The 11496-nt window shown below is 35.8% G+C and overlaps 1 protein-coding gene across 1 annotated transcript in view; it reads right to left on the reverse strand.

Annotated features, from left to right (window-relative positions):
- The window catches only part of RALGAPA1 (Ral GTPase activating protein catalytic subunit alpha 1), a 285382-nt gene that overhangs the window by 113873 nt on the left and 160013 nt on the right, over window positions 1–11496 (reverse strand). The window contains exons 26-27 of the mRNA XM_037739396.1: window positions 6569–6694; window positions 853–911 (exon numbers count right to left, since the gene is read on the reverse strand). Coding sequence (XP_037595324.1) covers window positions 853–911; window positions 6569–6694 — 185 coding nt within the window. The remainder of the gene's footprint in view (window positions 1–852; window positions 912–6568; window positions 6695–11496) is intronic.

Below are 11496 nucleotides of genomic sequence, written 5' to 3' on the forward strand. Positions count from 1 at the left end.
AAAATATGCAATTAAATTTTTTAAAACTGGAGCTATGTCTTAATTTAAATAAATAGTTCACTGTATATTATTTTTATTCACTGGAAAAAGATTTAAATTAGAGTCAAAATCTAAATAGTCAAAGCCATGATCTGTACCTTTTGAACTTTGGGTCAAAAAATGTGTAGATGATTGGAAAACAGGAGCTTTGCAGAGATGTAAATCTGAGTAGCAGCACAGAGTAACGTGGCAAATGAAATACTATTTGAATTAGCATCAGGAAATATAAAACAGACTTAATGTTATTTTGGGGAAGAGAAGGAACATGGTGTGCTGCTAGCAACCTGCCAATTTAAATCTCAAAATTTTTTGGAAAGATTTTGTAAAAGAGAGAAAATGTCAGCTTTTATTTCTTAAGACATTTTGAAAAAAATCTAAAACTATTACTTATATTCTATTTTTTAAAATCTTGATCAAATATTTATAAACATTAAAATTATTTTCTTAGATATATTACTTTCCATAATAAAATATTTTCTTTTAATTCAATTTAAAAATTTATTTGGTACCTACTACTGCATTTCAAGGTACTGCATAAAGACAATGACAAATATAATTGAACAATAAAATGTACTTAAATAAAATTAAAACATTATCTTAGAGATAAACAGTGAAGTTATTGAAAACGGTGACTAGCATTTTGTTTATCAAGAAAGGTTAGTACTTAAATCATGAAAAAAAGTAAGAGTACTTAACCATTCAAATAAACTTGTAATTCAGAATGGCTTTAATGTATCTAAAACAAAAATTCAGTCAACTTCTAAAATTCCAAACACAGAATACTTATGTTCAATGTAAGAATATCTGACCTACCGTGCAGGACCAGAGGGCTCATCTCTTGCTGAGCTTAATACAGTTTTGATTATAAGTTCCTAAAATAAGGGGGAAATAGTTAACAGCAATGACTGCGATTTCACTCATTCATTCTACAAATATTTATTAAGTGGTTATTAGAACAGTCATTGTTCTCATGTACACACATTCAATAAAGAATCTGATATTATTTATAAAAGTAGCTAAAGTTTCTGTAATTTATAGGCAAAAGTATATGTTCAAAAAATAATCTTTCCTCCTTATTAGAAGAGTGATAGAGGCAGATAATTAAAGTAGAATTAATTGCTCAAGGTGTAAAGATTTTTTAAATTTTGAGAAATATCATTAAAAGTCAGAACTGGATGGCTTCACCAGTGAATTCTACAAACATTTAAAGAAGAATTTGAGCAGTATCCTTCTCAAACATTTCCAAAATATTGAAAATGAGAGGATACTTCAAAACTCATTTTAAGAGGCCAGCATTATCCTGACATCAAAAGTCAGACAAAGGCATTACCGAAGGAAAAAAAAAAAAATTACAAGCCAACATCCCTGGTGAATATAGATACAAAAATCCTCAATAGCCGGGCGTGGTGGCTCAGGCCTGTAATCCCAACACTTTGGGAGGCCGAGGCAGGCGGATCACGAGGTCAAGAGATCGAGACCATCCTGGCCACGATGAAACCCCGTCTCTACTAAAAATACAAAAATTAGCCGGGTGTGGTGGCATGTGCCTGTAGTCCCATCTACTCGGGAGGCCGAGGCGGAAGAATTGCTTGAATCCAGGAGGCGGAGGTTGCGGTGAGCCAAGATTCCGCCACTGCACTCCAGCCTGGGTGACAGAGCAAGACTCCATCTCAAAAAAAAAAAAAAAAAATCCTCAATAAAATACTAGCAAACCAAAATTCATCAGAACATTAAAAGGGTCATATACCATGATGAAGTAGGATTTATCACTGTGCTGCAAGGATGGTTCAACATATACAAGGCAATAAAAGCAATACATCATATTAACAGAACAAAGGATAAAAACATTATCTCAATAGGTGAAGAAAAAGCATTTAAGTAGAATACATAGCTCAAAGGTATATATGAATATCCTTTCATGACAAAATACAAATTTTTTTTGCATGAAAAATACGACATCTTTCATGAAAAACACTCAACAAATGAGGTATAAGAGGAATATACCTCAACACAAGCCCACAGCTAACATCATAATCAACAGCAAAAAGCTGAAAGATTTTACTTTAAGATTAGGAACAAGATAAAGATGCCCATTCTTGCCACTTCTATTGAACATAGTATTGGAAGTGCTAGCCAGAGCAATTAGGCAGAAAAAAGAAAAGGCACCATCTTGGAAAGGAAGAATGAAAACTGTCTCTGTCTGCAGATGACATAATCTAATAAATAAAAAACCCTACAGACTCTACCAAAAAACTGTTAGAACCAATAAAGTCAGTAGAGTAGCAGGAAACAAAAACATAAAAATCAGTTGTGTTTCTATACACTGTGAACTATATGAAAAATTAAGAAAATAATCCCACTTAACAATAGCATTGAAAACAACAAAATACTTAGGAATACATTTAACAAAAGAGGTAAAGATCTGTATGCGAAAAACCATAAAACACTGATGAAAGAAAGAGAAAAGACAGAAATAAATAGAAACATATCCTGCGTCCATAGATTACAAAATTATTAAAATGTCCATAAAATCCAAAGCAATCCACTTCTGGGTATATATATATATCCAAAGGAAATGAAATTAGTATGTCAAAGAGATAAGTGCACTACCATGTTCACTGCAGAATTACTTATAATAGCCAAGATACGGAAAAAACCTAAGTGTCCCCTGAAGGACTAATGCATAAAGAAAATGTGACACACCCACAAACATACACAAACGCACATACAATAGAATACCACTCAGCCTTTAAAAAGAAGGATATCTTGTCATTTATGACAATATGAATCAACCTGGAGGACATGACATTATGTGTGAAATATGTGAGGCACGGAAAGACAAATACTGCATGTTCTCACCTACATGTGGCATATAAAAAGTTGAAGTATTGGAAGGAGTGAGTAGAATGGTAGTTAGCAGGGGTTAGGGAGTGGGTGAAACAGGAAAATGTTGGTTAAAGGGTATGAAGTCTCAAATGTGCAGAATGGCTAAATTCTGGAGCCTAATGTATAGCATGGTGACTACAGTTAACAATACAGTACCAGTAACGTACACTTGAAATCTACTAAGGCAGTAGATCTTGGCTTCTCTTATGCCCCCTCACCAAAAAAAAGGTAATCATGTGAGGTGATGGGTATGTTATCTAGCTTGACATTTACCACACTGTATATGTGTATGAAGACATCATATTGTACACCTTAGATATGCACAATTTTTGTCAATTTTATCTCAATAAAGCTAAGGGAGAAATATTCATCCTTAATAATTTGTAAAGTATGATAATGAATTTTGAGACAAGTTAAAATATTAGTTAAAATTATGTAAATGAATAAAATATTCAAAAGGGAGAAAACAGAAGAAATACAAGGGTAAAATATTGAAGTGTGTGTATGTTTAGCAAGCAGAGAAAAGAAAGTCTATTAAGGAGTCAGGATACTTAGGCAAGAAGTAAATCAAGATAGATCTGTGCAACAAAAGATAAAGAGACATTCAGAAATGATAGAAACATCAACGAGGTCAAATATTATAGTGTTTCAGGAGAACAAGAATGCCATTAGATTTGATGATTAAGAATTTTGTTCATTGGTTTAAAAAAATCATTCATACATTCATCCAATAATCATTTATCAGTCATATACAATGTAAGTTCCTTGAGAGGATCAACCTTTGACTTTGTAAACTCAGCATTTAGTCCAACTGATAGTTTTGCAAGCTTTCTATGTAATATAGTCTGTCTTAAGGGCTGGAGACAAGAAGTTAGCTAAGATGCTGTACCTATCTAAGAAGTTTATAGTCTACAGAGAGAGACAGATTTGTAAACAAACAACTAAAATACAGAATCGAGTAATATAAAATATGCAGGCAAATCCATAAAGACAGAACATAAATCTGAGTTGTCAAGAGTTTGGGGTAGGGAGATATTTACGAGGGTTTCTTCAGTGATGATGAAAATGTTCTAATATTGACTGTGATGATGGCTGCACAATTCTGCAACTATACTAAACACTATTAAATGAAGTGAACTGTAAAACCAAAAAACCAAACAAGCTCGTAAGTACAAAGTTCTGTGTGAGCAAATAACTCATCTCAGAAGTCATAAAAGACTTCACAAAGGATTCTTAGATAAATAGGATTTTGAAAGACAACTAAAGTTGGAAATTGTGATTCTAAGTGTTTGGGGCGATAAAGAGAGGCAAAAAGAGGAGAGCAATTATATATGACACTTCAGCAGGAGGAAATAAGCTTTTCCAAAGCATAAAACCAAGAAGCACCATGGTAAGCTCCATGTGGCTGTAGTTTAGAGTATATGGAATCTGGTTTTGGTGAAAATGTAAAAATCAAATATGATAACCATGGCATGTAACTTTCCCTTTAAATCTTCATTTCCTAAGAAAAATTATTACTTTTTTTCTTTCTTCAATATTATTAGAACTGGCTCTTACTTTGGAGATTTTTTTTTTTAATCATGTCAGTCATTACTGCCTACACAAGGGCTGCTCTGAAACGCAGATGCAGATAGTATATAGTAAGTGAGGCTAACCCCTAACTCACTCAAAACTACATTAATAAATTAAAACTACAACTCATCTTTGGCCTTCAAAATCTCCTGAATAAAAGAAACCATAGCTTCTGATGTATCTTCAGAACAGTAAAAAAAAAAAAAAAAAAAAAGAAAGAAAGAAAGAAACCATAGCTATCACATCTTTGAAGAGCAAAGGTCAATTTATATAGTTTTTATTGTGTCACTGCAAATTTGCATTGATCCTTATGATTTTATATATAAGTCAAGTTCACTTGTTTAACAAATAATTTCCTTTTTATAGGGGGATGGGCAGGGGACAAGGTCTTGCTCTGTCATGCAGGCTGGAGTGCAGTTGCACAATCATGGCTCAACTGATCTTCCCACCTCAGCCTCCCAAATAGCTGGGACTACGGGCATGTGCAACCATGCCCAGCTAATTTTTTTATTTTTTGTGGAGACAACGCCTCCCTATGTTACCCGGACTGGTCCTGAAGTCCTGAACTCAAGCAATCCTCACACCTTGGCTAGGACTAAAGGCATGAGCCACCATGTCCGGTCTAACAAATGATTTCTGAGTATATACTAGGTGTCAAGCAGTATGTTAGGATATGATGATACAGCAAAAAGTAAGACCTTGTGATATATATCTGTCTAAAGTAGAAGTCAGACAATGAACAAGTAATCACAAATATGATAAACATTACAAAGAGAAATGTGGATGCTACGGAAAGTGTATGCAACATTCCTAACATAAACTGGATTTTTTTTTTAATTTCAGAAAAAGCTAGTTAAAAAATAAACAAACAAACAAAAAACTATCGGCTTAGCCCCTGAGGAGCTACATCTCCTTTCTCTCAACACTTCTAATTCTAGGGACCAATTCAGGTCAAATACAAAGACCATCTGGCAATTACTGTGACAAGCACAACTTCTCAGGACTGTTAAACCCTTGGGAATTTATAATGTACAGCCATTCAGTTAAATAAGGAAGGTCTCAGTAAAAGACAGGTCTTAACTTACTGAAGGAATTATTTACCAACAGGCACCTTGCTGGGCTCAAGCACTAACTGCTTTTCCACCAGAAAAATTTTTAAAGGCTTATTAACAAGGGTCATGTGGCATGTCTGCTCCTAACTGGATATAATTTTCTTTCTTTTTTTTTAAAGGATTATTATCTGTGGTAGGTTCCACTGGCAACTGTATAGTCACATTAATTTTGCACCATCTACTGTTCAAGCCCCATAATGCTTCAGGTGCATAGGATCTCCACCCCAATGCCATAGAATTTTCCATTACTATGCTTGACTCATCACACTGAAAAACTGGGAGAGGGAGAGAGTCTAATGTGCAGGTTTAATTTACCATCTCAATCTTAGAAGCTTTACATTAGCAGCACAGTATCTGGCTCATGGGATATTTCAATAAGTGTTCAGTGAGTGAATGAATCCTAAGAGGTAGACATGTGAGTATGTTCAATAACAAGAAAAAGGTTCTAAAGCAGTTTTATTATTTATTTATTTATTTATTTATTTAGATGGAGTCTTGCTCTGTCACCAGGCTGGAGTGCAGTGGCACAATCTCGGCTCACTGCAACCTCTGCCTCCTGGGTTCAGGCAATTCTTCCGCCTCAGCCTCCCGAGTAGCTGGGACCACAGGCGCGTACCACCATGCCCGGCTAATTTTTTTTTGTATTTTTAGTAGAGACGGGGTTTCATCCTGTTGGCCAGGATGGTCTCGATCTCTTGACCTTGTGATCCGCCTGCCTTGGCCTCCCAAAGTGCTGGGATTACAGGCGTGAGCCACTGCGCCCGGCCCTAAAGCAGTTTTAAACACAAAAAAGGATATGCTCCTAATGAACATTCCAGCCTTTGTGTCTTGAGGATATGGCTAGTGTTCTTTAACAATTGTGTGGATTTCAAAAAGAAAGAAAGAATATAAATTTTATTGCATATACTTTATGATCATAAAATAATTTAAGTGCTAAAAATTAGCATCTGATTTCTTACCTTAACATCTGTAAACTGGGACACAGCAACATCAGGAATGTTGGGATGAAGAGAAGGCAGTTCACAATATAAGTTGGGAAAGCAAACCAAAGATCCCAGAAGAACTTGTGCTTCTACTCTTGGTGCCTATGTATCACATTTTAAAAATATACTAGTGTTATGAAATTGTCAGAAAAGTTGCTTTATTATCCAACTACATTAGACAGGGAAGCGTTATATAAAACAAAATTTAAAAAGGAAAGGGAAAACACAAAAAGATTTAAGTTTCCATTCATAATTTCCACATAAACTACTGTTAGTGTCAATAAATGCAATGAACAAGTAACAGAGCTTTCCTCAAATCAGCCATAGTTAATAATACTGTAAAACGAAATACACCTTAGCTACAAGCATCAAATTACCCTAATAATAAGTAAAAACATAAATAATTTTACAGGTAACTCACACATTGTGATATATTATTCTAATAAGCTGATGACTTAATTTACTAGATTATATTTATTACCAAGGATGAATAAATAAAGAAGAAAATACATTAACTATATGAAAGAGGAGCCAATTTAGATGGTTTTTATGATATTATGCACATAAGAAAAGCATTGCCTATACCACTTACTGGAAGCAACATTAGAATTTGTCTGGACTGCAGATGAAGGTAACTTTTTACCCTTTTTCCCTAGCTGTATTAAGCCATTTCTGAAGTGTCAACACTGAACATTTCTTTTTTCTCTTCTGCCTTCTTACATGACCACCAAACATCAACATCCACCTACTAATATATTGTCTTATTTCTAAAACATCTGCAAATTGATTTATATGTTTAATAATATCTAACAAACATGCTAAACACAAATCTATTAGAAATATTTCTATCCACATAAATTAAGAACCAGTCTCCAAGGGGACTTTCATATCTGAATAAATATTGTAATAGAGGGAATGGTGTAGTGGCGTAGTACTCTCTTACATGATTTTCAACAAAACTCATTTCTAGATTAAAAAACAATCCATATTTAAAGATACAGAGCAGCAGTATAAAAGGACAGTAATTACAATCAAGAGAAGGGCACAGAAAAAAAAAAAGGGGCCGTGAACTCACATCCACCATTCCAATTTAAAATAAAAGTTATCTTATAAAAATCAAAGTGATCCAAAAAATCAATATTTAACAAATGAGATCAGCTGAGAGTTTTTCTGTACAGGTAGATCAGGTAACTGCGAATATTCAGGTATGTGGATATTATGGGGGCAGACCTGGAATGTGATCATAATTAAGAAAGGTAAAAGGAAATTAATTATTTTGTAATGGGGGGGCAGACGGCATTAACACAAAGAAGATGATATGAATAGAATCTAAGATAAGAATACAAAGAGCAAGATTTGGACTATGTGTTTCCCTTTTTTTTTTTTTTGAGAAGGAGTTTCACTCTATTGTCACCCAGGCTGGAGAGCATGGCACCATCTCAGCTCACTGCAACCTCCGCCTCCAAAGTTCAAACGATTCTCCCACCTCAGACTCCCCAGTAGCTGGGATTATAGACATGTGCCACCACGCCTAATTTTTGTACTCTTAGTAGAGATGGGGTTTCACCATTGTTGGCCAGGCTGGTCTTGAAGTCCAGATCTCAAGTGATCCACCTGCGTTGGCCTCCCAAAGTGCTGGGATTACAGGCATGAGCCACTGTGCCCAGACTGGACTAGGTACTTCTAACACCATCAGAGAAAAAGACTTGTTTTAACCTCACTGTGGAGATATGTTAGGCTTGATTCTTGCAATGATTTAGTTTTCTATGCAGCCTTTCTCAAGTGTCCCTCATATGAACCAGAGAATGCAAAAAATGACTATATTCTACATTTTCTCAAGGATGTTATATAAGGCACAGTATTGGATGCATAAGAGAGAAGTTAATTCACCATTTAAAATTGATTAGTCAGATAAAATAGATGCCTTGGAACACTAGGGCTTAATTCTCCTGCAGAAAATGTGCTGACTAATCATCTGGAATAACCCATTGAACAGTAATAGTTTTCACAGTAAATTAATAAAAATGACATTGGTTTATATATTAGCATCTTCTGAATTCTACCAACTTTTGCTAGTATCAAAGAGATTTATCATCTGTATACTTTGATTATACTATAATAACCCTGTAACTTGTTTACCATCTCTAATTTGTCTCCCATTAATTTACTCCTAGATTAATACTTCTTTAATGCTACCAAAGAATGGATTCAATCATATCTCTCACCACCTTAAAAAAACTTAACTGTTTATCTAATATAGCATTATAACCTGATTCCTGGCATTCACGACCTTTTCAAAATGTAGTCTAAAGCAGTGCTTCTCAATCTTTAACCAGTGATTTTGCCAATTATTTGTGATCTAGTTAAAATGCAGATTCCGATTCAGTAAACAGGTCTGGGATGGGGTCTGAGATTCCTCATTACTAATAAGCACCCAGATCATGCCAAACGTTTCTGGTGTGCAGATCACACTTTGGGAAGCAAAGATCTAAAGTACCTTTCTAAGGGGGCCTTCATACACTGTTGGTGGCAATGTAAATTAGTATAGCTGCTATGGAGAACAGTACGGAGGTTCCTCAAAAAATCAAAAACAGAACTTCCATATGATCTAGCAATTCCACAACTGGGTATATATCCAAAAGAAAGGAAATCAAGATAACAAAAAGATATCTGCACTGCTGTGTTTACCTCACACTATTCACAATAGACAAGACATAGACTCAACTTACCTGCCCATCAACAAATGAATGGATAAAGAAAATGTGGTATTTATTTTGTTTTTTTGAGACAGAGTCTCACTCTGTCACCCAGGCTGGAATGCAGTGGTACAATCTTGGCTCACTGCAACCTCTGCCTCCCGAGTTCAAGCAATTCTCCTGCCTCAGCCTCCTGAGTAGCTAGGATTACAGGCACCTGCCGCCATGTCCAGCTAATTTTCCTATTTTTAGTAGAGACGAGGTTTCACCATGTTGGCCAGGCTGGTCTTGAACTCCTGACCTCAGGTTATCCGCCCACCTTGGCCCCCCAAAGTGCAGGGATTACAGGTATGAGCCACCGTTCCTGGTCAGAAAATGTGGTATTATACACAGTGAAATATTATCTAGCCATGAAAAAGAACAAAATTCTGTCATTTGCAGCAACATGAATAAAAGTAGATAACATTATGTTAACTGAAATAAGCCAAGCACAGAACGACAAATGCCATATGTTCTCTTTCATATGTGGGAGTTAAAGTGGATTTCATGAAGATAATAGATTGGTGGTTACCAGAGGCCTGGAAGGGAGGAAAGGAGGAAAGAAGGGGGAAAAATAATATAAATGTATTTAAAGTGTAATGTCGGACATGGTGGCTCACACCTGTAATCTCAGCACTTCGGGAGGCTGCGGTGGGCAGATCACCTAAGGTCAGGAGTTTGAGACCAGCCTGGCCTCAAACTCCTTGATGATGAAACCCCATCTCTACTAAAAATACAAAAATTAGCCCAGCATGGTGGCATGTACCTGTAGTCCCAGCTATTTGGGAGGCTGAGGCAGCAGAATCACTTGAACCCGGGAGGTGAAGGTTGCAGTGAGCCAAGATCACACCACTGCACTCCATCGTGGGTGACAGAGCAAGACTCTGTCTCCAAAAAAAAAAAATCATGTACATTAAACAATAGGCCAGGTGTTCATGCTGTAATCCCAGCACCTTAGAAGGCCAAGGTGGGGAGGATTACTTGAGCCCAGGAATTCAAGACCAGCCTGGGAAACATGGCGAGAGACCCTGTTTCTACAAAAAATTAAAAACATTACTAGGCTTGGTGCCTGGGACTACAGGTGTATGCCTATAGTCTCAGCTACTTGGAAGGATGATGTGGGAGGATTGCTGAAGCCCAAGAGGTAAAGGCTGCAGTCAGCCTTGAGTGTGCTACTGCACTCCAGCCTGTGCAACAGAGCAAGACCCTGTCTCAAAACAAAACAAAATTTAAATTAATAAAAAATTATAAAAATGATAAATTAGATATGTATATTTTACCTCAATAAATTTTTTTACAAAAATAAAGTACCTTTCTGTTCTGCCTAACACACTCTTACAGATTAACTACCTTCTAAACAAAATGGACTATTTGTCATTCCTTGAATACATCTCATTCATGCCTGTTTACCTTTGCCTAGAGTACTGTCCCCTCACTTCCATTTTTATTTAAACAAACACTACTAATCTTTCAGGGACAATATTCGTATATATTTTCCATGAAACCTTAAACAAGTAGATCTCTCCATTCTCTTAATTACCAAATAATTTTAACAAACTCTTATACTGCACATACAATGTGTCATATAATGTTCTAACCACATTACAAATCCTTAAAAAATAATCCTATGAGGCAGGTTATCTTTATTTTATAGATGAAGAAACTGAAACACAGAGACATTAAGTAACTTGCCCAAGGTCACACTGCTAGTAAATGGCAGAGCCAGGATTTGAACCTAGGCAGACCAGCTCTACACAATGCTTTTAACCACTATGCTGTGCTTCTCCTATTGGTGCCTATTTGATGCCTTACATTCTATAGTTATTAAGATACTTCTCCATATCCCCAGAAGCAGGCATTATGTTCCCTGAGTACAAAGTATATCTAATTTATTCTATATCCCTCTGTATTCCACCCCAAAAAAATACTCTGTACATAAGGTGAAGGGGAAGTTTAAGAACCACAAAAGGGCTCAGTACAATGTTGATTATGTACAAGGCACTAAATAAACACATATTCAGTCAATAACTGACCAAGCACAGAGATACCACGATAAGTGACACATGATTACTGTTCTCAGAGAACTGGAAAAACAGGGTTATATAGCTGTAAATAGCACAGCTGCTTTGTCTGTTTCCACTAGGTGACTGTACGCAGTTTCATAGCTTT

This window comes from Cebus imitator, unplaced genomic scaffold (assembly GCF_001604975.1).
Source record: "Cebus imitator isolate Cc_AM_T3 unplaced genomic scaffold, Cebus_imitator-1.0 Scaffold69, whole genome shotgun sequence".
NCBI lineage: Eukaryota > Metazoa > Chordata > Mammalia > Primates > Cebidae > Cebus > Cebus imitator.